General features: G+C 36.2%; 1 protein-coding gene across 3 annotated transcripts in view; it reads left to right on the top strand.

Annotated features, from left to right (window-relative positions):
• The window catches only part of LOC127934861 (glutamate receptor ionotropic, kainate 5-like), a 79555-nt gene that overhangs the window by 38015 nt on the left and 14753 nt on the right, over window positions 1-26787 (top strand). For all 3 annotated transcript variants that reach the window (XM_052532389.1, XM_052532390.1, XM_052532388.1), the window contains exons 7-19: window positions 1375-1472; window positions 1971-2136; window positions 3575-3753; window positions 4303-4356; window positions 7204-7365; window positions 8003-8155; window positions 11651-11755; window positions 12120-12227; window positions 13653-13856; window positions 16656-16769; window positions 17691-17800; window positions 17901-18074; window positions 24396-24561. In XM_052532389.1, the coding sequence (XP_052388349.1) occupies window positions 1375-1472; window positions 1971-2136; window positions 3575-3753; window positions 4303-4356; window positions 7204-7365; window positions 8003-8155; window positions 11651-11755; window positions 12120-12227; window positions 13653-13856; window positions 16656-16769; window positions 17691-17800; window positions 17901-18074; window positions 24396-24561 (1793 nt within the window). The remainder of the gene's footprint in view (window positions 1-1374; window positions 1473-1970; window positions 2137-3574; window positions 3754-4302; window positions 4357-7203; window positions 7366-8002; window positions 8156-11650; window positions 11756-12119; window positions 12228-13652; window positions 13857-16655; window positions 16770-17690; window positions 17801-17900; window positions 18075-24395; window positions 24562-26787) is intronic.

Raw genomic sequence — 26787 nt, 5'->3', positions numbered from 1 at the left:
AAATGGTTAGGATTCAGGTGTAATTGCAAATAGTGATTAATCATGATTAATCCACTGAAAATTCTGATTAATTTGATTAAAAATTTTAATCATTTGACAGCCCTTATTATATTATATTACAGATTTCTCCATTATTGTTAATGAAAATGTAAAACAATGTTTATATATATATATATATATATATATATATTCAATGGAATTTGAATTATTGAAACTGGGCATTTTAGATGATGCTTTTTGAATGAAAACTCAAGGTTTAAAGCAGAGCCGATCCTCTTTATACGCAAAGTACACAAGCTGCATAGGGCCCCAAAACACCAGGGGGCCCCCTTGCTCTCAAAAATGTATTTACTTTTAATTACATTTTTTAATTTGGCCAGCGGTTATGAAAACCGATTATGTCGCCCTTTCTACGTATAAACCATTCAAATCATGTAACGTGAATGTCATACAGTGTCTTACTCGATACAAAAGAGTTAAAAGCGTACTGAGCCATGGAAGAGACACAGTTTCTCAAGCTCTTTCTGTGAGCGCGAATCGAGATGTTTCAAAGACGTTTCATCCGTTCATAATTATAATATTATTCATTAATAGCTATTATATGACATTATACTGTTATTGTGATCACATTTAAATTAACTATTGGCAAGGTTAAATCCTGGATTACCTGTTACAGTATTTAAAACAATGCTTAAATTTTTTTCTTTTTTGTCTGTTGATTAACATTATTTTCATTGGAGAAAGTTATTACATTTTGATGAAAACCTTTTTTTTTCTTTAGAATAACATGTACTGCTGAAGTCTGCACAATAAAACCAAGAACACGGGTAAAGAAAGACAAAAATAGTCAATTTTTAATTCAGGTTTGCTTTAACCATTGGACTGAAATGGACTGATAACACACTCTCACAGCATGTGAATGTAACAGTATAAAAGATTTTCATTTGATTCAAAATGAATTGCATACCTATGTCACACATGCACAGTGCCCTGAACATTTCAATGCAACACAGTTCAAAAGCAAGCGAGAAAAAAAAAATCTTTTCATCTAAATATACTCCATGTGCTATCTTTCTCTCTCCCTCGTTCTTGTGTAGAATTAGAGCAGCAATCTCCTATAGGCAGAGCATAAATCTGTGTTGTGCTTATTGATGTAATTAATCAAAAAGAGCTTTGCATTGACTCCTAATTTGATATCGCATCTAGAAACAGGACACAGAACTGGATGGTGTCCAGGATGTTGGCTTTTTCTCTGTCCACTGCAATGTCTGTCTCTCTCTACCCTGTCCCTTTCTCATTCAGTCACTGTCTCGCTCTCTCTCTCTCTCGTGGTTCCTCTATTTATCTGTCTCTTTCTAATGCTACATCTCTCAGTGTGTCAGATCCTGCCAAAGGGAGTGGTCTCCGTCATCGGTCCTGCCTCTAGTCCCGCTTCCGGATCCACCGTCAGTCATATATGTGGGGAAAAAGAGGTGAGAATGAAAGGAAGCGAGAGCATTTCTTGAAATGATAAATTGACACTGCTCCTCAGCCACAGGCTATTATTTCCTGCGTGCCTTTGCTTGAAAAGCATCTCCCCGTCTGACCTAATTTCCCATATTTTCTCTCTCGTCTCCTTCCTCATGGTTAGAGATAGAATGATATATCAGCCAGGATGATTAATTGGCAGATATCTGGTTGTTTTGGTGCCCACTCATGCAAAAAACAATTTGATATTGTGTAAAATGAATGTGCATTTAATTCCTGTCTTTTCGTGCGCACCTAATTTATTGTTCTTAAATTGTATAATCTTTAAACACATGCACTTTTAATACCGAATTGTCAACATACTGTAATTTAAACCTGGAAATGACTAAATAAAACAATGCAACCAAGATTGAAAACCGCTGCTTTAGATATTGGCATCAGCCATTGAAAACCCCATGTTGGTCAATCCCAGAATCTGTTCATCTATTGTCTGTTCCTCTCAGATCCCGCACATCAAGATCGGTCCTGAGGAGACTCCACGCTTGCCGTATCTGCGCTTTGCCTCAGTGACGCTGTATCCTAGCAACGAGGACTTAAGCTTGGCCATTGTTGCCATCCTGCGCTCCTTCAGTTATCCCACGGCCAGCTTGATTTGTGCCAAAGCAGAGTGTAAGTCATGACAATGAACTGGCCGTTCTTTCATTCTGCTGTTGTAGATCACACTGTTCGCAGCACGCTTTATAATTCATTTCACAGCAGCCGATTCACACTGCAATTCATTTCATCTTTAACATAAGTGCATTATCCCTAGGCTCTGTGCCTATTATATGACGTTATTAACATCGGTGCCACTGCTTCAGCAAATTACACATTTTTATAAGATTAAACCTTTTATTAGCTTTACACATGTGGATTAATTTTTCTGCATTATGATAATAAAAATGAATGATTTGCAACATTTTCTATTCATCTAAAAAAAAACTGAATAAAGTAGAATAAAGGTCAACATGAAACCAGTAGTTTGGGATTTTACCATTTGGACCCATGTTTAACTGTTAATATAGTCACGGTTGAAGGGATTGGAAACACTTGAGTACTTTGTTTCTTAATTAAAACGCACATCTGGCTTTCAGGTGTTGTCAGATGACCGTAAGTGAAAATACTGCAAAGGTACGTGTTTCAGAAGAAAAGCGCTATTCAGTGCTATTCCCTGATCTGAGGGACATCACGCTGAGGATTGTGTCAACATGCAGACAAAGAAGAAGAAACATTGTGTTTGTTGCACTTTGTTGACTCCGCTTAATGAGAAGTAGTCCGCGCACTAGAGTGAAACATATGCGAGCTGCTGACTACGAGTTGATCTCTCGTGACTTGCTGATGCGAGCAGCTCTCGTTTGATTGGTGTGGTCTGGGTAATGGTGCCACTGTTATATCTGCACTTATCCCATCCTTTTCCATATAATTATCACAGTCTCTGCTCATGTTAATGTGTGAGTGAGCATTTGTGTGTTTAAGATGCAGGTGGCTGTTTGTGCGGAGTAGATGTGTTTGAGTTCTCTGCGTGCATTAGCATGCGTGGATGTGCTCATCTACACATTAGTTCCTTACCGATGTGGATGTACGGGAGAGCATGGACACCACCTCGCTGAGTTTGTTTTATTTCATTTTTTTCTTTCATCACTTTACCCTGCTGTTAGCCATGCATCTTGTTGACTGCAGTCCAAAATCAATGGAGTCACCATATGGATTTTGCGGTGGCTTAGAGCACAAATTTATGTACATATGGAATTACCTTTATTGGCTCTCAAAGTCACTTAATTCGATAGTCACTGACTTAAATACGGAGGAGCAGGGTGGAAAGAAAGGTAAGGTTTACTGCAGTTGACAGATTATGAAAGTGGTTAAAAAGTTTCAAATAGTTAAATGTCATTTATTTTGATCACAACATGACACATTTATGCTGAATGCTTATTCTGCTATGCAGTCTTTGTAAAAGAATTCTAATAATATTTATAAGAGTTTTATAATTTTTTTGCACAGACAATGTTTTTAAAATGCTTGCACAAAGGAGTCGTATAATGATTTGTGATTTTATGCTACATCTCAGGCCTGCTGCGATTGGAGGAGCTTGTGCGTCACTTCCTTATATCCCGGGACACACTCTCAGTCAGAATGCTTGATGAAAATTTGGACCCCACCCCACTGCTGAAAGAAATCCGCGATGACAAAGTTGCGACTATTATCATCGATGCCAATGCATCAGTGTCAATACTAATATTAAAGAAGGTATGTGTGCTCATATAGTGGTCCAAAAATCAGAGGCCAATAGCAACATAATTATTATAATTTTTTTTTTCTGAATTAATATTTTTTTTCTTCCAGTTTTATTTAATACTATTATTAATTAATTGAAAAAATATTAATTGGATATTTAGAGTTTATATATAATATTATTTTATTTTCTTTCAATGTTTTTAAATATAATTTGATAAGTTGTAAAAAAACAAAAATCCTGTATATATATATATATATATATATATATATATATATATATATATATATATATATATATATATATATATATATATATATATATATATATGTATGTACTTTTAATGTAATTTTTTTTTTTTAATTTTATAATTTTTCAAAATACTTAAATTTAATTTAAATGGGATTTTAAATACCTGATCTTTTTTTTTATACTTTTTATATTAAACACAACTGAAAAACTGATCTTACATGACTCAACTGTGCCAGTGTACAATAGTTTGACTTATGATTAGATTCCTGATATACTACTGTACATATCTCTTGCCGTTTCTCCCTCTCTAGGCCTCAGAATTAGGCATGATGTCAGCCTTCTACAAGTACATCCTCACCACAATGGTAAACAACCTTTTTTTTCACTTTGACCAATGACACACTTCCCTTTCTCCCCTTAACCCACTTTAATCCAGTAACAGCGACTGCAGGCCTGGCCACTGATTATACTGGATTATATCTTTGTTTTAAAATCAAAGTTAAAGTTAAAGTGAAGTAGGCTAAAGAATTTGACCTTCAGAGGCATTAGTTCATGGAACATAAGATTTGAGACTGTCCAAGCATATTGTATTAGTAAATGGCAAATATTTCATATTTAAAACATTTAGAGATTACAGATGTTTAACTTGCATGTTTTATGACGATTTTATTTATTTTTCTTCCTGGATTTGGGAGGAAGCCAGAGTTCAGTCTGCAGTAAGGGAGCAATTTAGCTGAAAGTGTGTCAACGAAAAAAAAACTCTTAAGATACATGAATAGGAATATGAAAGAAGATGAGCTGAATTGCATTTTATTGTGAATGTTTCATTTAGTAATGCACCATCTTTAAGTATCATTATGACATAAAACATGTCTATATAAATTTTTTATAAAAGTGTGATGAAATGAAATTCTGTCTTTTTCTTAAAACCGCTCATTTGAACTCAATTCGAATTCAAGCTTAGTCTTTTATTAATAAGACTTTGGCGAGCTTTTTCCTGGGAACAGGGACACATGCAGACAACCTCCAGGCAATACTGCAAATGTATCCTAGATTCTTTGGTGGCTGTTGAATGATGGCTTTCAGCAGCAGTCTCTAAAATTAAGTCTGTGTCTTGAATAAGGTCATCTTCTTGTCAGATTCACATTGTCAGCAATCTAATTGAGAGCAGATGGAAGATGAAAGATACTTCCCATTATCGAGCCTTTCAAAGGCAGTAATGTTATCTGTCATAGCTCCGTTCATAAACTCGGCAACAAGCATCCTCAGGAGGAACCAAAAGGCCTACTGCTGCTGAAGGGGTCAATGACAGAATAAGGACGTACGGCTTCACTTGAAATGCATCTGAACTCTAGAAGGTCTTCAAGTGTTGGGAATCTTCTTGGGGATCAATATAAAGTATGTAGACTTATTGGGAAGCTGTAGGTGGAGTTGGATCCTCCTTCAGCTGCCATATAGATGGCAGCGGTTTGTGATAAATAATCTAAAAACTGCTATGCTCAGGCACCAAGTGATGGATTTAACAATAGCTTTCCTATATGACTATAGAAAAAGTATTTGTCGACATTACCACTGACAAACTCACTGCCTACTGTACCCCATGAGATTATCCACTTGCCAGTAAATAACAGAACACAAGAGCTGAATGATTTGATGGACAAGATGAAAGGCTTGATACTCAAGGACAGTTAAAATAATGCCTTTTCTAAAATAATTTGAGCCAAATTTGTAATGTTTTCCTTGAATGTTCCCAGTGGGCACCACTTACGTTGAGTGGAGTTCTAGCTGGGTTGAATATTGCCTTCAGTAAATTAATGTTTATTTATGGATGAGGGTTTTCCCAATCCCGTAGGGAGCAGCGGTATTTTTGTAAAACATCTAACTGGCCAGGCAAATGTAGCTATTAAAGAAAAAAAAAAGACCTTTTCAGATTCATGATATGTAAATATTGCATTTGAGTTGAGCACACATTAATGAAATCACTTAACATGTGTAATATAGATTTATACTGTAGAATGCAATGTAAAAACTGTTTTATTATGTTGAATGTCACTTGCATCCATTTCTGTCATTTCTACCCAGAGATTTCAAATCTGTTCATTAGTTTTGAAATGGGTAATTAAAGTTTATTAGTAATTAAAGTGGTTGAAAAATTATTTATTTAAACTTAATGTTTAAGTTTGCAAACTCAGAGGGTTGAAGTCACACTACATGATTATAAGACAAATCTCTGGAAAAATGCAGTGATGGCATTGCAAATTAGTCAAACATATATTTGCATTTACTTTTAAGAGTTCTCACGACTTAGCTTTACTGTGTTGCAGTGTTGATAGTCTAAAACCACAAGTTATTCATATTCAGTGATTCTTATATTTTCAACAGTAGCCTATAAAACATCAATAAATGAAATCTGAACTATATTCTCTCCAACAGGCAAACTTTTACAGCACTTTTACTATCTTAATAATACTTTCAAATAATATACACAGCGAGATTTTATTAAAAAAAAAACAGTTTGAACAAAGTGATGGTTTCTAGTAAATATTGTGAGAGAACCCTGAGTATTTTATACTTTAACAGCTGTTAAACACTGACTAGGTAACGCTGTAAGTAAATGAACTCCGCGCCTGTTATTGTTAATGAGGAAAGGACTGCGCATGCTCACCAGCACAGATGTGTGTAATTTGTTTTAGTGTTAGCGATCTTAATAGTGTTCATTTAACTCAATACCAAGAATTTGCGCTTTTGTAGATGTTAATTAAAGAGTTAATTTAACTTTTTCTTAATGCCAAAACCACAGCATTGTGCCAACAGTATTTATTTATTTATTTTGGTAATTTCCCCATTTTTATTTTTAGTATAAAAAAATTGCAACATAAAAAAAAAGGAAAAAAAAGAAGAAATTACCTTTGCCAAAGTCTATTTTAGGTCAAGCCAAAATGGCAGTCTACATTAGGAAACATAATTGTTTATGAGAGTAAAAAAAATAATTTGAATTGTCGTTTGAGGGGCTTATAAAGGCAAGATTAAAACACAAATTAATTTTTTATTCACATATGGAAAAACTAGGAGGTCTGGAGCGTAAGGAAAAAAAGTGTTGTACTGAAAAAGATGCTATACTTTTTGTTGTAGAATTTAAGTAAATTGATGTGAGGTTTGTAACGGGAATGTTTAGTATTAAATAAAGGCGTTATTCTCTCTCTCTCTCTCAGGATTTCCCTCTGTTGAGGTTGGATGATGTGGTCGGTGATCAGTCAAATATCGTCGGCTTCTCCATGTTGAACAGCAGTCATCCTTTCTACCTAGAGTTCATCAGGAGTCTAAACCTGTCGTGGAGGGAAGGATGTGAGCTCAGCCCCTACCCTGGTCCAGCGGTGAGCTTACAATGATGTACTTTTACACAGAATAATACATGAGAAACACTGCAACTTTTTTTGACAATTCAGCCTTAGGACACAAGTCCTTTACAAACAAGCTGTTGTGTTAGTTTTAAGTGTGAGAGGTTATGAATTTGTTACATTTTTTAAATCAAGCAATTAAACCTTCATCTGTCGGGAGATGTATATGAGTAACGCTCATTGTGTTTAGTTGCATTTGCATCTAAAAATACTTTTCAATTTTCAAGAGCCTCCATAATTTCAGTAATTTGATTGACATTCCGTTGCATTATTTAAAGCAGATTTTGCTGAGATTTGCTTAGAAGGGCAAACACTGTGAACTGTAAACCGTAGTAACTTCTAAATCTATAGAATAATGAGATGTTATTTCTGCCAGACGTTTTTTTTCAAATGTGTCCAAATAGGATGTGAGCCACACAACGCAATTTAGGAACCTCTGTTAGAAAGACAGTTGCTGTAGGGCCATAACAGACGTGAAGTCTCCTTCTCCCCCTAATGATCTCATTTGCTGTCTTTCTCAATTCTGCATTCCTTTATTCTCTTTTTCTCCTTCTTTCTTTCTATCTTCGCCTCGGTGTATCTTGCTTCTCTCATGCTCTCTGTCCACCTACAGTTGTCATCTGCGCTGATGTTCGATGCAGTGCATGTGGTGGTCGGAGCAGTGCGAGAACTGAACCGCAGTCAGGAGATCGGAGTGAAGCCTCTGAGTTGCACGTCTTCACTCATCTGGCAGCACGGCACAAGTCTCATGAACTACCTGCGCATGGTACGTGCCATTGGCAGTCATTTTCTGGCTGCTGTGTTTGATGATTTTAGTGTTTAGTCTTTACGGCTGTTGTTACTGTATGTCACTTTAATGCTTGTGTCGTCTCTGATGAGCTGCAGAAGCCTAATCATCAGTGTCCTTGTTTTAATCTGGTTTTTATGATGATGTGATTCCACTTGCCGGCTGCTTATTGGCTTTTAAAGCCGACATGAAATTTAAATTGAATTTATTTACTTTTTCAACATTAGTTTCCTGTCTCGTTGCACACAGTTCATCAGTGCATGTTATGAAAAAAAAAAATTATCTTTGCAGCAGACTCTTGGCATCGATGAACAAGATTCAGAGAGTTTATGACGGATGCTTTTCAATCAATTTTTCAATTACTGTGCATTAAAGGGATAGCTCACCCAAAAATGAAAATTTGATGTTTATTTGCTTGCCCCCAGGGCATCCAAGATGTAGGTGACTTTGTCTCTTCGGTAGAACACAAACTGAGTTTTTTAACTGAAACTGTTGCGGTCTATCGGTCTTATAAAGTAAAATGATGGGAATCACGTGCTAAAACATACAATAAAGCAAATAATTTTTTAAATAAACATACACAAACAAACCAAATTATTGTGAATGAGGGGTAAAAAACTATAAAAATACTGTTCAGTTTCTTGCACAGACCAATCGTTTTGATTCTTTACACATCAGTGTATCGTCACGAGCCGCAGGGTTTAATTTGGTTTTGTTTGTGTATGTATTTTTTTTGCTTTATTGTATGTTTTAGCCGTGATTCCCATCTACTTACATTATAAGACTGATAGACTGCAAAGGATTCATTTAAAAATTTGTGTTCTAAAAATTAAAAGTTTGTGTTCTACTGAAGAAAAAAAGTCACCTACATCTTGAATGCCATGGTGGTATAAACAATTTTGGGGTGAACTATCCCTTTAAGTGTCACTGAGCATCATTTAACATTTTATATATATATATATACAGTATTGTTCAAAATAATAGCAGTACAATGTGACTAACCAGAATAATCAAGGTTTTTCGTATATTTTTTTATTGCTACGTGGCATACAAGTTACCAGTAGGTTCAGTAGATTCTCAGAAAACAAATGAGACCCAGCATTCATGATATGCACGCTCTTAAGGCTGTGCAATTGGGCAATTAGTTGAATTAGTTGAAAGGGGTGTGTTCAAAAAAATAGCAGTGTGGCATTCAATCACTGAGGTCATCAATTTTGTGAAGAAACAGGTGTGAATCAGGTGGCCCCTATTTAAGGATGAAGCCAACACTTGTTGAACATGCATTTGAAAGCTGAGGAAAATGGGTCGTTCAAGACATTGTTCAGAAGAACAGCGTACTTTGATTAAAAAGTTGATTAGAGAGGGGAAAACCTATAAAGAGGTGCAAAAAATGATAGGCTGTTCAGCTAAAATGATCTCCAATGCCTTAAAATGGAGAGCAAAACCAGAGAGACGTGGAAGAAAACGGAAGACAACCATCAAAATGGATAGAAGAATAACCAGAATGGCAAAGGCTCAGCCAATGATCACCTCCAGGATGATCAAAGACAGTCTGGAGTTACCTGTAAGTACTGTGACAGTTAGAAGACGTCTGTGTGAAGCTAATCTATTTTCAAGAATCCCCCACAAAGTCCCTCTGTTAAAAAAAAGGCATGTGCAGAAGAGGTTACAATTTGCCAAAGAACACATCAACTGGCCTAAAGAGAAATGGAGGAACATTTTGTGGGCTGATGAGAGTAAAATTGTTCTTTTTGGGTCCAAGGGCCACAGGCAGTTTGTGAGACGACCCCCAAACTCTGAATTCAAGCCACAGTACACAGTGAAGACAGTGAAGCATGGAGGTGCAAGCATCATGATATGGGCATGTTTCTCCTACTATGGTGTTGGGCCTATTTATCGCATACCAGGGATCATGGATCAGTTTGCATATGTTAAAATACTTGAAGAGGTCATGTTGCCCTATGCTGAAGAGGACATGGCCTTGAAATGGTTGTTTCAACAAGACAATGACCCAAAACACACTAGTAAACGGGCAAAGTCTTGGTTCCAAACCAACAAAATTAATGTTATGGAGTGGCCAGCCCAATCTCCAGACCTTAATCCAATTGAGAACTTGTGGGGTGATATCAAAAATGCTGTTTCTGAAGCAAAACCAAGAAATGTGAATGAATTGTGGAATGTTGTTAAAGAATCATGGAGTGGAATAACAGCTGAGAGGTGCCACAAGTTGGTTGACTCCATGCCACACAGATGTCAAGCAGTTTTAAAAAACTGTGGTCATACAACTAAATATTAGTTTAGTGATTCACAGGATTGCTAAATCCCAGAAAAAAAAAATGTTTGTACAAAATAGTTTTGAGTTTGTACAGTCAAAGGTAGACACTGCTATTTTTTTGAACACACCCCTTTCAACTAATTGCCCAATTGCACAGCCTTAAGAGCGTGCATATCATGAATGCTGGGTCTTGTTTGTTTTCTGACAATCTACTGAACCTACTGGTAACTTGTTTGCCACGTAGCAATAAAAAATATACTAAAAACCTTGATTATTCTGGTTAGTCACATTGTACTGTTATTATTTTGAACAAAACTGTATATATATATATATATATATATATATATATATATATATAATCGTTAAACACAAAATTCTAATGAAATGATTATAATAAAATTCAAAATCAATTAGAAACTTGCTGAATTGAATTCAAAGGCTCCATAGGCTATGCTACTACAACCACTAAATATATATTTATGTATACAACAAATGAATGTTGTTTTTTAAAACAAATGTGTTTTTTAATGGGCCGCCCTTGTCACGGAGCCCAGGACAATGTTCCTTGTTGCGCTGTCCATCAACAGCCCTGATGATGACCAATGCAGTATGACTTTAATGTCCTCTGCGATGATTAAACCCAGCCACAGTAATTGTACAACTGACATTAGTTTCAGAGCAATCATTAACCGTGCCCCATACACCAGATGTGCATTGTTTATTACAACCTGTCTGAAGGTCTGCTTGTAATTCATTATTTTAATGCAGCTATTATAAACTGTGAGATCCTTGATGGTGTTTGTGTTGTCTAGTCACAAGTGCACTCTTTCATTCATTGTGTCCCTCCATCTGTTTTGCAGTTTGTCCATCACTTCATCATCTCAGCACTCCATTTGGCACCATCTCCACACCTCCTCTCATCCTCCATTCTCGGTTTGTCTCCATAACTCCAAGTGTTTCCCTCCCTTGCCAATAATAATGAAAACTGTTATTATTGTCGCGATTGCATTTGGTGATGCCGGTGGAGCAGAAGTGACACTTCACCTTAACTTTCTTAATCATCTCAGAGTTTTCCTCTCACTTGTCCTCTGGCTGTCTCTCTCTTTTTCTCCGCCTCCGCCATAATTTCTATCTTAATATTGTGGGTCAGTTCTTGATTGTTACCCTTGGTTCCCCTTTTTCTCTCTTTTTCATTTTAGATAGAGTATGATGGCTTAACAGGCCGCGTGGAGTTTAACAGCAAAGGCCAGAGGACCAATTACACACTGCGTATTCTTGAGAAATTCAAGGGGGGTCACAAAGAGGTAACACACACACACACACACACACACAAGCTCATTCTCATGGACACTAACTCCAGATTTTATCCAGAATCACGGGAGAGGTTGTGAGGTCTAATGAATGGGTGGTAGCTGGAGTAATCTCCACTTCACTCCTCTCTTATTGATCATAGTATTGATCCCTCGCTTCATGCTCTTTTATCTCTCCTTTATCCCTTCGTCTTATTTGTTTATTCCTACCAGTTTCCCCGAGATCAAATATGTTTTTAAATGTTGCAAATGATTTGATATGATTTAGCTCTTTCAGCACAGATTTGTTCAAGAAAGTAGTCCTAACTGTGCTTAGTCTTTATTAAAATAAAACCTTTTTTTCCCTTCACATTTGCAGATCGGTGTCTGGTACTCCAATAACACGTTGGCTATGAACTCCACGTCTTTAGACATCAACGCGTCTGAGACTTTAGCTAACAAGACGCTAATCGTCACCACAATACTGGTAAGAACTGGGCCTTGTGAGTTTGGCAGGAGCATTTCAGACCAAAGATAATTGCGAAGTATAGGGGTTTTCCAGATTTGGCACTCAGCTGGTACAAGCTTTTCCGTGATCAGGCGAAATCTTTTTAGAACACCTCTCTAAACCCTATTGTGCATTAAGGTGTCTTAAATGTTATTATGGACTCTACAGATGTTTGTAAAAGCAATGCATTATTTAAAGCAGGGAGGATATGAGAGAATTAAAAAGCCTTGCTTGTCTACACAGAGCATATATAGTGTAATAATGTTGTTTCTTGGGTTTATGATTGTAAGAGCTTACTAGATTCCAACTTGAAAATCTTAAAACATCAATTAAAGGCATAGCTAACCGAAAAATAAAAATGATGCCATAATTTACTCACCCTCATGTTGTTTCAAACTTCCCTGAGATTTTTCTTCAGTTCAACACAAGAAGAATGTTTGTAACCAAACTGACTTCCACACCATCAACAATTTGGTTACCAACATTTATCAAATTACCTTCTTTTGTGTTCAAAAGAAAAAGAAGTTCATACAGATTTGGAAGTGAGTAAATGATGACAATTTTAAATTTTTACTGAAATATCCCATTAAGACTAGATTAATTCTTGCAATTGTTTCATCGGATGCATTATTAAAGACGTGTTAAAATCAACATCAAATCAAAATTGATTTTATTTCCTTTCTTAATGCTCTTTCTTAGTCTTATTGTGGAAAATTCATCAGTGCACATTTTTCTAGCTCGGGCTATTGGATGATATTAACCAAGGTGATGTTAATAAACATTGTTTTTAGCAATAATTTCTATACCAGCTTTCAGTCTCATGCCATTCTGGTATATAACACCTACATCTCAGCAGTCTATCAATTCCAGATGAATAGCACAGAGAACCGCATTGCATTTTCTACTCATTTAATGTATTATTTCACTCTGAAATATGTCAAATTATGAAAGTAAAGTGGAATGTAAATTAAAAACAACATATGATGTTGTTAGAAGCTTCGTTTATAGCATCCACATCCACATTCAATGCGTCATTATTCATTCCACTATCATACAATGTTGCTTCCAGGCAGCAAACACATTTAAGCAATTCACATGGAATACCAAGTCATCCCAAGACATTATTAACCGTCTTATTTGCATCATGTGCTTGCAAAATGAAGAAAACAGGTTTGCTATATAGAATATATAATACATTAAAATCAGGAAGCTGCAGCCAAAAAGGAACTTTCTTTCACATGTCAAAGCCAGGTTTCATTACTGCCATTTCATGGCTTAACACCAATCAAAATGCCACTTAGACTGCATGGCTATTGACTTTCATTGAGTTTATGGCGGTTCACTGTATTGAAATTGAGAGTGGAATATTAGAGCATTAAATGTTACCTTCGTCCTGTTTTATAGGAAGATCCATACGTGAAGCGCAAGGCGAACTACCAGGACTTTCAGGGTAACGATCAGTACGAGGGATTCTGTGTGGATATGCTGCGGGAGATGGCAGCCATGCTGAAGTTTTCCTTCCGGATCAAGCTGGTGGATGATGGGCTGTATGGAGCTCCAGAACCGAATGGGTCATGGACCGGCATGGTGGGGGAACTCATCAACAGGGTATGCATGCCTGCTCGCACGTCTGTAATTAAGCTCTGTGGAAAGGGAGACGCTTTCCAGCCACACCAACCCTAAATGAAAATCTTGGGCTTTATTTGCTTTTATTTCCATTGAAAATGGACGCCTTGTGGCTTATTGCTTTAATAAAAATGCAGCAGCTGGAATATAATAAAATGCTCCACTGTTCAATAAGTAATTAAATGGATGATTGATACTGATAATATGAATAAACAATTATTTATAGTCGCCAAACAACAGCATTTTTTTTCAACACAGCTTTTACAATCGGAATTTAAGAGTTAAAAAACGATTTGTTTAGTTAATTGTTAATTCATCACAATGTCTGAAATAACCTTCAACTATTTATAGTTAATATTATATGTATTATATATAGTATTAAATGTTAATTTAATCATTTTATATTCCTGAGAATCGATTAGGTAAAAAATCCAACACTAAAACTATTTATTTTGGGGCTTTTATGTCCATTAAAAACACACATGCATTAATTGCTGTAATAAAGCTGCAGCAACAGCAATATGATCAAATGCACCAATGTTTAGTAATTCATCAAATACATTAATATTAATAAACAGAATAAAAATTATTCAGAGTTGCCAACAGAATTTTTTTTAGCTTTTAATACAGCTTGCATAATCTATTTGTTTAGTGTTCATTCATCAAAACGTATTTAACAATCTTATACATTATTATATTTAATATACAATATATATAAGAATGAATTTCTTTATATATCAGTGTTTAATAATGTCATATACCTGATTTTAAAATCAGAATTCCCAAACTAAAACACAAATATGCTTTTTATGAAAATGTATTTTATATATTTATATATTTGGATACAGCTAGCTGGATTTCCACACTGGACCTTTGCCAGCTGATGTTTCCATTAGAGTAACGATTAGTGATATTAGCACTATTCGCACTAATGCTAAAAATAATGGCGGCAGTAATGTCATTCTATTAACCCCAGTGTGGGCAGGTCTCGGCAAAGCCCTTTAGAAATACACCAACACACACACACATACTAATCAGTTCCTTCTGTGTCTAATTATTCTATGGCACTATACCATTACAGCTGTTAGCGTCAGTGTGTAGTCGGCACATGTTGATGTACTGTGTGTAAACCTAACATCTTTCTCCATGGATGCACACTTCAGCTTTTGCTTGACACCAGTGTTTGATGGTTTACAAAGCGCTGTCTCAGTAATCAATTAGGCAGAAATTGAGAGATATGTAAGGTACACTTGTTTTTTTTTAAGTGGAATAAACTAATATTGATCTATTATATTGAATATTGAAACTACAAGCTACTCATCATTTCCAATAGTTCAGATTTACAAAGGTAGGTATTAGCTTCTGATAAAAGCAGTAACTTACATTAAGTTTTTTTTTTCATCTACTGTCACACTACTGAAAAATGCAGTTTAGTTAGTAGCCTCACTGCTTTAATTTAGTCACTTTAACACTGTTGCCCCTCTCCTCCTTGAGGAAGGAAAGAAAACGGGTGAAATTACACCACAGTGGTTTTTTTAATTCATTATTGTTCATTTCCTTCCTCAGGAACTTTCACTCTAGTGCTTTTTATTCTTTCCCCCTTCATTTTTCATGCATATCCCTCGTTCCCTTCATCTCTCAGGGGCACAATATTCCCTGTGTCCTCGCTGGAAGCCTGTCTTTACCATCTCTCTGTTCTTAACCACTCCTCATCGCCCCTTCTGTATCTGTTTCTTCTCTCAATGTCCAGCGCTTTAGTTATCCCCCTCTCTTTCCATTTTCATAGGACTCTATTGTACTCTTTACCCCTGTTTTTTTATCTCTCTCCTTCCCCGTAATAGATAAATCTCTCTCCTCTTACCCAAGGACTCTCATATCGAATTCTTTCATCAACCCAGGTTTCTTCCAGTGCACTTACATCCTTTTATTATCTGTCTATTCATCCATCCAGCTGTCCAGCCTTGACTTTCCCCTTTTCAATTCTTCGCCTGTCTCTTTGCTCTTTCTCCTTGCTCTAAATGTCCTTTTTCTTTTCTCTGCCACTCCTTGTTTTCATCAGTGAAGCTCTGATAATGTCGAATGCTTTTCTTCTCGAGTGCTCCTTGAAACCAAGGTCAATGTTTAGTGTTGGAACACACGTGGGGCACAAACAACATGAAACCAAATCACAGGGCTTTTTGCAGTCAAGCATTTAACAACTGGCCCAGCGGTATACTAATGAGTGCTGAGCAGCATCACTAAATTATCACCACAACAGAGAGGCTTGGTAGTTAGCATCTGTCAGTAAAACAGAGTAAATTCAGTAAAACTCAGTGTGGTATGAGCCCTGAAGCGTACTGTGGGTGTACAGGAAATCCATCAGGTTTATTTCAGGTCATTTCTATAATACTTTTTAATCTGCATTTAGTCTTTAAAAAGTTTCATGAACTGAAAGTCGCTCAATATAATTGGTTTCAAATTATAGAGGACGTGCATGTATGCCTGAGTTTACACAGCAAGACTTCAGCCATTTCTTCGAAGCTTTTTGTAGAAGCTAATCTATGAATAGAACACTTAATTTCGGTATTAAATAAATCAAATACAGAACAGGCTTTTGTCTCTTCTGCTGAAATTCTTTGCAAATGTAATTTCTGCAACACATTAGTATAGGTTTGAATGCTTTTGCGTGATCCAAACGGATGTAGGTATAATCAGAAACTGCTGTTGTATCGGAGAGCAAAATAACTGAGTGCGTTATATCAAACTAGTTATGCCGTTTCTCTCTTTCTCTGATTGTTACAGAAAGCAGATCTGGCAGTGGCTGGATTTACCATCACATCGGAGCGGGAGAAGGTCATCGACTTCTCCAAACCTTTCATGAACCTTGGCATCAGTATCCTGTACCGCGTCCACATAGTAAGACACATTTGTAATAAACTGAATTGTGACTATACTATATATTTTTTTATATTTTGGATGTTTCTGCCTTAGTTTTGGCCGTGGAAGCATGGTAGCGGTAAAGTAAAGTAAGTAAACAACCAACAAAAAACGTATTCAAATTAAGATATATCAAATATATCAAACGTAATTTGTTCCAAGGAAAATAATTCTACAAACAAAACATATGAAGTGGTCAAAAAATTATGTCTGACCCACTTCCCTTCTTCCGGCGTTATGCCATTCAGTTTTCCTCTTACAATTTCTTAATTAGTAAATTGAACTAAATAAACCACAAACCAATAATATTTAAACAAATTATATAAAGAAAATACACTTTCTTAAATGGCTACAACATGGAAATTAATTCAGCTAATAGCTCAGACGGTTAAGTTCCATTTAATAAATATCCATTCAAGTTTAACTCCTTTTGTCCCTAGTAAAATCAGAAAATATACTGAAAATAACATTTGTGGAAATCTCCTGTTAAATCCAATGGGACGTGCCGTGCTGAATTTACCGCTTGGTGCTTAGTGAGGAATTTTCTTAAGATTTTGTTTGGTTGAATTATTATTTAACATTTCTTGCTTGAAAATCTTGCATTCCTGTAGCTCAAACAGTAAGCCATGATGCGAGTATATCGGCATCAGTTCCCTGAGAAGGTGCTTGAAAGGTGCTTTGGATAAAAGCACCTGCCTGATGCATAATGCATAAATGAATACATGAAAAATTGTGCATAATGTTTTGTCCGTATCAAAACCAAACTTTTGCCTCTTCATATGAAAGCATGCACTAAACAGAAACCGCTATTGTATCGGGAAAAGCTTTCAGCTGTTTGGAGAGTCTCTGGCTGTAGGAGTGGTGAAAGCATTGTTTGAATTGTTTATGTGCTTTCTACAGGGCAGGAAGCCAGGTTATTTCTCCTTCTTGGATCCCTTTTCGCCAGCTGTCTGGCTATTCATGCTTTTAGCCTATCTGGCTGTTAGCTGTGTGCTCTTCCTGGCTGCCAGGTACCACACTATCACTCAATACTACATACACATCTTTTTTAAATATCATTATATTCACAGTACTCTGCTTCTTTGTTTGTTTTCTCGCTTCCTCCATCAGGCTGAGTCCGTATGAGTGGTACAACCCCTTCCCGTGTTTGCGGGACCGCAGGGACCTTCTGGAGAATCAGTACACACTGGGGAACAGCCTGTGGTTTCCGATCGGTGGTTTCATGCAGCAGGGCTCAGAGATCATGCCCCGGGCTCTGTCCACACGCTGTGTCAGCGGCGTTTGGTGAGTGTGCCGATGTTTCACACTTCCATTGAGGTGTAAGAGACCATGCAGTAAGTGTGTGTGTGTGTGAGTATTAAAGACACTCCTTCACGCCGAGTGCTTCAGTATCAACACCAGCTGGTTCTGCACACATGATCCAAGAGTTTATATGGGTGACAGCTTTTTAACTAAAGTCTGGAATGCGCCGCAGGGTTTACAGTCTGGAGAAGTTGACACTAGTTGCTGAATGTCATAGCTATTAGATTGGAGTTGACAGATTTAGTAGAAAACCGTGTGGTGTATGATGGTTACAGACTCAGATTATTTTTTTAGCTTCAAATCGCAAACGCACATTCCTTACTAGATACTACATTTGAATTTGAACATACTACTCGATCGTAAAAAAAGTATGAATGTGAATGTGGGTAGTATGAATGGAAGTCGAACGTACTACATCCGCCATGTTGACATTGTCACAGTGCAAAAATTCAAAGAGCCTACTCTACTGATCGAAGATTGGCAATGTTTTTTGTTATTCTTACCGCTTTCTTCAGCGTTTTTACGTTGTTTGAATTAACAGTTCAGAGCAGACTTCAGTCAGCTGCTCGCAGATCACGCCGCCTTTGACAGCTTGTAAATCTTTTACTAAATATAAATTTAGTTTATATTTCTTTTACCTCAGAATAACAGCAGCCACAGCTGTGAACAGAATGAGAGCCCGATTTTAAGTAAGGAATTAAAGTAATTTATTGTATTAAATGAATGCAAATAAAAATACACAGGAGAAACAAAAGGAACCTAAATTAATTAATAACCTTGAATGGATGCATATACCCAGGTGCTGAAATACAATTGATTATAGTTTTTTAGCTGCAGACTTTGATTCCATTCAGTCTGAGGAGATCAAACAGGTTCGAAATTTTAACTGATTTTAGAACACATTGTTTTGATTTGTCAAGCGTCTCCTAGCAACAAGGCACACGTTTCTGTATGAGTTTGTTGTTGTGATCTGAATGAATTTAAGGTCTGGTAGTGTGCGATCCTCAGTCGTTTATGGCCTGTTTTTCCTATGTGACTATCTCCCAAAGTTGCTAAGTATATGATGCCTAATGTTTTAAAATCTGTTCAGATTTTAAGCGCTGTGTGGAGTATCCCAACCTTAAAACTAAAACGATTAGTGACTGTTTTCGCTAACTGAAATAAATTGGAAATAAAATAAATATAATCATATAGATCAGATAAAAAAAAAATAGACAACAAAAAACACCTTTTAGTTTACATTTAGAAAATTGGAAATGTTAAATTTAGACTATATTAAGTATTTAAAACAATAAATCTAAAAATAGATACAGTGTACACATATATATTTTTATGCACTATATATAAAGCATGTAAATTACTAAAACTTCAACTAAAAGTGAAACAAAAATTAAATGATTATTCAGTTTTTGGAACATTTCTGTGAACAATATTGATTTTTTTTTTATTTAAAAAAAATGTATAATGATTTTTAGAAGACAATCATTTTTTTAAAGGAAGATTATAATAGCATTATATTATGTGTATCGTTGCTTTAATGAGTTTTCTTTTAATGTTAGAAGATGATTCTTAAATGGTTAGAATTTCGTCAATCTGCTGTCTGGCGTTAGCAAGGACAAGTACATAAATACACACGTACAAATGACCAAAATCAACACCAAGATCAGCTCTTTATCTATAAAACATTTAAACAGGAATAACATATTTTTGGAAGAAATTACATTTTTCAAGATTTCATGTCAAGCACTTCTTGGGAATAATCGCACATACTATATTTTATGTGTTGTTAGGATTTTATTGTATTAATTTATTTTGGGCAAAGCTAACATTAAAATGACCTCCTTGGTGAGAAAATGTTCTGCAGGGCAGATTTTCACACATGGGGATGCATTATTTCAATTTAACATCTGAAAAAAGCTGTTGAAAAAAAAGCTTTGTGTAAAGAGAGGGTGAATTTTCTCATTTTTCTCAAGTTTGTTTGGGCATGTTTGTTTTGTAGGGCTGTAGTACTCGAGTCCGGTCTTGGACTCGAGTCCGGACTCGAGACATTTTTCTGTCGTCTCGGACTTGTCTCGGACTCGTTGAATTTGCACTCGGACTTGTCTCGGACTTGGCCATTGGACTCGCCAAGTCTTCTAGTTGGTCTCGACCGAGTCCAGCAAAAAAATAAAATAAAAAATTTCTCCTTAAAAAACCAAACCACATTTGCATGATGTCGCGACTGAAAACGTGTGGAAAACGCTAGGCGCGCCGCTCTCCTTATTTCCAAAGCACTCTGTAGCCTGCGCTCGCGCTCCAGTGGCGTCTGCTGTTGCTGGGCAACCATGACCCGCTCTCCATGATGACGCAGAAGTTTCAGCAAAGAATAAATGGAATTCCAGCACTTAAAATCCCTTGCAGTAGCTCTGCTAATAGATTCATTTAAAAAAATGGCTATCCTTGTACAACTATGATCATCTGTTTCTCCATCTTGCCTTAGCTTTAAGTATTGTTCCGGGAAAGGATATGCATGACCAGTGGTGCACTTACTGCGACCTGAAAAGTTTAGATGTTTCTAATTTAATTTTCTACCTGTTAGATTGTGTTTTATTTACGTCTACACCTAGATGGCCTTTTTTTTTTTTTTATCAATAAACGCGTATTAATGTATAGCCTTATGCAACAATTACATATGTAAATTTTAAAAACTTTATATATGACATTACATATTTACATTTTCATGTAACAGCCAGTATTTGTATCTGTAAAAATCACAAATTTTTTTCCTATCTGCATTCGGATACAACATCGTACAGTTACTTGATAAGACTGTTATGACTTTTTATATATTTTTTCGTAGTTATCACTGAACAAGTATGTCGTGTTAAACTGAAATAATTATTAATTTCTAAAATAATATTTATCATGCAAGCAGAGAGATGTCATGACAAACGTTTAGTGATCATTTGAACACGACTGAATCCATTCAATGCACAGATTCTCATTACGCAGAACACTTTGAGCGAGTCTTAATGTTAATGAACTTCACTAAACAGATGTGTGTGTTCCGCCCAAACCAGCAAAAGGTAAAGATGCAAACATGTAGGACAAGTACACAATGTATCCGTATCGAAGCTGATTATTAGCCTACTCTTGAGAGAGAACTGATTTGGTTTTTGAGAGACTGAGACGCGCAGCGCGGCCGTTTGATTGGTGAGCGCGCTGTGCTTATTCCATTCATTCGTATCATGGTAGCCTAATCTTTCAATATTTGCCTTTTAAATATATACAAATAATATAACGTGTAGCTATGATGTATTATTATAGGTAAAATTACTCTTGCAACGCTCTGATTTCTGAGAGATGCACAGAGAGGCGACAACAATGCGTTGTTTGATTTGCGATCTTTTCACTCAAAGTTTACATTCATTCACTTCTGGCGCTGATGCCCTGGCTCACCTGTTATCTAGCAAACACCAGACTCTGTCAGCTTTAGCCGAGTATTCAGGCAGAATTATTCCTTGAGCGTTATTTGTTTTTTAAGACATTATCCGTGCCATTCCGAATAAGGTAGGCCTATTTATTACAACCCTAATTATTACATTACATATTTTATTTTTACATGCAACATAGATAAGGTCATATAGTAACAGCTCCACGCAATATTGTAATTCTAAAATTCACGTCGTTCTTGCAAACACTTTGTATGCATTATGGTTAATGCATGCTGGAGTAGTCGATTGTTTCCGACAGAGCTCGACTAGTCCATGCAAGCCCTAGTACAGTATGACAAAAATTTCACTGTATTTATGTGCGCATGTCCAGTAGAGCCAAACGTATCCATTCTAGCCTTGCTGCGCGCATTTGTCATATCCCGAGCTTTGCGTGTGTCTGTGCACTGTGCCAATTAGGCATAGTCATATACATTTTTGACCACAGATATAATGTCAACAAAAAATAAAGTACATACAAATTATTTGACCTTACAGTTCCAAACTTTGTTTGTTTATCCAAGTTTATTTCCCAGGGTCGGACTGGGGGTAAAACCAGTACTCATTAACAAGGCCCCAAAGGAAGAGAGGGCCCTTGAAAAGTATGAATCTGAAATATACATTTTTTACCTGGATATTTTCATGGGAGGGGGCCATGGGGGCCCATCAGGACTGCCTATGCATAGGGCCCAGGATCTTGTTTAACGCCCCTGTTAGCTTTAACCCTAATTATACACACTTGAACTTAATCAAGCTCTTACTAGACACATTAATCTTCCAGGTGTTTTAAGGCCAGTTGGAGCTAAACTTTTCAGGACATTGGCCATCCAGGATGTAGTTTGGAGACCCCTGTCCTACAGAGTTGTTACTTTGCACATGCTTTTTGATCATTACAAATAGTAATGTAAAATGATTTTCTTAGAATAGGAGATATGCTTTCTCTCTCATCACAAACATTATCAGTAGTTAAGTATGTGGTCTTGAAGAGGACCCTTTTTCTTTCATTTGGACTCGGTCTTGGACTTGGACTCGAAACATTTGGACTTGGACTTGACTTGGACTCGAACCTCTTTGGACTCGGTCTTGACTCGGTCTCGACTAGTCCTGGACTTGGACTTGACTTGGACTCGACAAAGCCGGACTTGACTACAGCTCTATTGTTTTGTGTGCCCAATACTGTACATTGTGTATTTCTAGATTAGTCTCCCACCTCATCATGTACCTCTGTTCATTTAGCTCTTTTTGCTATCAAGTCAAGCTGTCTTCTGTTCCATCTCTTCAGTTTCTGTCCTGTGCCTTGCTGTTGAGGTCATTTAAGTTGAAAAACCACGTTTAGGAAGAGTAAGAATGAAATTGAAATGATTCGATCAGCGGAAGCCGGACGTTTAATCATCTGTGTTGTGAATAAACACAATAGATGCAACTCTAATCCCACACAGGGGTGACCCAGAAAGCAGAGAGAGCTGGCGTCTGTCTCCGCTGCGACTCCATGATGCTCTGGGGGACGTGTGTCTGCAATTGATGCACTTTCAATTTTGATAAAGAGCTTTTATTAAATGACAAGTAACTAATCTGTCTGTTTGTGTTTTTTTTGCAAGCCAGTCTCTTTAATTTCCGAATGCATCTGCAGTCTCGTGAAAGCTCTTTCTCTGAGGACCTCAGGAGTTTTCTTTCATCTGGCCATGATTTATCACGATGAAGAGCTCCATGCTTGTGTTGGGAAGGGCTCTCCAACTACCTACTGGAAATTCCTACTTAGCATAAATCAGCATTCATAACCACAAAGAATGCATTCTTTTTTTTTTCTAAAGAAATCAATACTTTATACAGCAGGATGCATCAATGTGATCAAAAGTGACAGTTTAAAGACTATTCTCTTCTTTATTCTCTAATATTCCAAAATATTCCTTTTTGAAAAAAAAGGTGTGTGTGTTGTAATATCACACAGATGATTTGTGCACAAGACTAAGAGCATGGCTTGTTTTCTATCTGGTCCAAGCTAGTTTAGATCGTTAGACTGTGTAGGATATCAGATGTTAATATATCCAAAGTTCATCGGAGGTGTAGAAACTTGATGGTGTGTCTGATTAAAACACCGGAGAGATACCAGTCCTTTGCTCTCTTTTATTTTAAGTTCAAGATGATTATTCATAGACAATTCCCATAACATGGGGATGGACAGGATGAACTGGATGGGCAACATGTACAAGATGTACAGGATGTACAAGATGGTCTTAAGTCACTACAAACAGTAGAATAAAATAAATCAACTCAGTTCATCAACAAATACATATATATACTCGATCCAAACAATAAATTGGCAAACAAACTTACTTAACGCATCTTAAGGAAAGGACTCAAAGGACATGGTTGGGTGTCCATTCAAACACCCACACCTTACCAAAGGAAGAGAAACAATGAAAGGAAGTGAGGTCTACTTATAGACCTTGACCAGGAAGTGTATGGGTAATGTAGTGCACTTGCATGGGTATTGTAGTCTACTTGGAATTGTGGGATATGTAGTACAAATATATATATATGGGAAAGAAAAAAATAATTAAAGATAAGGGTCAATATTCACAACAGACTGTTCATTCACAAATTTATACATATGCTCCAGTGCCTGCATGTACTGTATGAATATTCAATAATGTTAATTTAGACTCCAGGTGCACATAGCTGTGTTTTTCGTGTTTCATTGAATGATGTTTGTATGTGTCAGCATATCTGCACACGGATGTGTCTAATGCAAACATATGTCTCTTGCAGTATGTATGTATATGCTCAAGTTTCTGATAAGAAACAACCATGTGTTCCTGTGTGTTTGAATCAGGTGGGCATTCACACTGATCATCATTTCCTCCTACACGGCGAACCTTGCAGCTTTTTTGACGGTCCAGAGGATGGAGGTGCCAATCGAATCTGCTGACGACTTGGCCGATCAGACAAACATCCAGTATGGGACTATTCACGGAGGAAGTACTATGACCTTCTTCATGGTACGTATGTGCTTGTTTGTGTGAAATCATGTTTATGTGTGTGTGATTTGTTTCACTGGCCTACCATGTCACAATGCATCACTTCCTGTTAATGGCAGCAGTTGGAATAGTGCCGGCTGAAATTCACTAAAAGCATCAGATTACGACAGAACTGAAACAGCGTTCATTCACAAAATTATACACGTGCACCAATGCCTGCATATATGAATATTTAATAATGTTAATATTCAGTTTTATATTAATAATATTGACAATATTTATATGCTACCATTTAAAACTGTGGGATCTGTATAAGATTTGTTTTTGAAATGCTCACTAATGCATTTATTAAATCAAAAATACGGTAAAAACAGTAATAATATTATAATATATAATAACTATTTTCTATTTTAATATATTTTAAGATGTAATTTATTCTTATAGTACAAAGCTGAATTTTCAGCATCATTACTCCAGTCTTCAGGGTCACATGATCCTTCAGAAATCTTTCTAATATGCTGATCTGGACATCTATGACATTTCGTATTAATATCAATGCTTAAAACAGTTGTGCTACTTAATATTTTTGGAAGCCATGAGAACTTTTTCTAGATTACTTTATCAATAGAAAGCTAAACAGAACAACCTTTGTTTGAAATAGAAATCTTTTGTTGATCTTTTTGATTGATTTAATGCATCCTTGCCAGGGGCGGATCTAGAAAAATATTGATGGGGTGACGAGAAGGGGGCAGGAATTTTTGAGGGGTGGCAACATATGGCAGACGTATATATACTGAATTTAGTCACAGTTATCACAGTTTGATGATAAATATATGTGCACACTACAAAAGTGCACAGGCTGTCATTTACAAACTTAATCTCATGCAATCAATGTCTTGCATTTGAATCAGTTCTTTTAAGGAATAAGTGAACATACCCCATAAGCACCTCCACACTCACTAATGCATACAGTATGCATCAAAATGTCATTAAGAGCATTATAAAAGATTCAGTGTTAGCAATATGTCAATTTATTATAAGAAACACAAGATTTTAACAGCCAATGACATTTCCAGCTGGGGAGACTCAACTGATTTTCTACTGTTTAGTGTTAATCATCATCTAACTCAACCAGTCAAGAGCTAAATTTAGCCTTAGATGTTATATGAATATGGTCCCTGAAGCATAGGTTTTATTAGCTGACAATAATAATAAATAAATAAACATTATAGGCACAAATACAAAAGTACTTTTAGAAATTGTTTTTGAAAAATACGGTTTTATTGTTTTGGCAAGCTTAAATTAAAACTTCTATGAAAACTTGTGTGATATTCCTTAAAAATAATGTTTTAGTATATCTTTTTTAAAGTAGGCTATATTTTACTGTGCAATTTCTTACATAATTTCTTCGAGTTTTTCGACTTTTATTTTGGTGAGTTGTAGACAGAGTTTCTGTGTGTTTATTAATAAACTATTATTATTAGCTATTAGGCCTACTTGAAGTATAGCATACTCTACTGTGCAATAGTACTATATTTCTGTTCAAATTTCTTCAAGTCATACCGAGATTTTATTTTGACAGGTTGTCATAAAGACATTGCCGTTTCTGTCAGTCTGTGTATACGATACGAATGAATGATGATAGTTTTATCAAATGAAATGGTGAAATCCTCTCATAGCGCGCTGACGTGCACATGTGTAGTCTACATCATGTGTTAATATAGTGAAGAGCTGAAAACACCACGCATGCTTCAGTGTGTGTGTGTAGTAGAGCACACATTCCCAGAGACGTGTATAACAACACTTTGACGGCCGCTGCTGGCCAAATGGGTGCCCTGAGCAGGATTGTATTGTTGTGTCCCACTTCCTCAAATATGATGATGAAAAAAACACCTACTATAGGGGTGAAAAAAGAACTTTAATCAAATAAAAAACTAAATGAATAAATTGTATTATTTACAAATCACAATTGTAGCTCTCGACATTTACCTGTGGCTATAACTTTATTATGACTCTAATTTATTTTATAGTCTCAAGGATTCAGAAATCATGCAAAAGGAAATTAAGCAGTTTTACTATGATAAAACCATGGTTTATTTTTGTAAGGGTTGTGATGTGCATGTTTTTTGTTGAAGAAATTATAAAGACTGTGTCATCTATAGCAAAAAGGTGTCCAAAAATTAAAGATTTTGTGAATATTTAAATTAAATTTTGGTCAGTAGCCTAAACAAGGATTTGATCGTCCTG

This window comes from Carassius gibelio, chromosome A19 (assembly GCF_023724105.1).
Source record: "Carassius gibelio isolate Cgi1373 ecotype wild population from Czech Republic chromosome A19, carGib1.2-hapl.c, whole genome shotgun sequence".
NCBI classification, from domain to species: domain Eukaryota; kingdom Metazoa; phylum Chordata; class Actinopteri; order Cypriniformes; family Cyprinidae; genus Carassius; species Carassius gibelio.
This window is presented reverse-complemented; position numbering and strand designations above follow the sequence as displayed.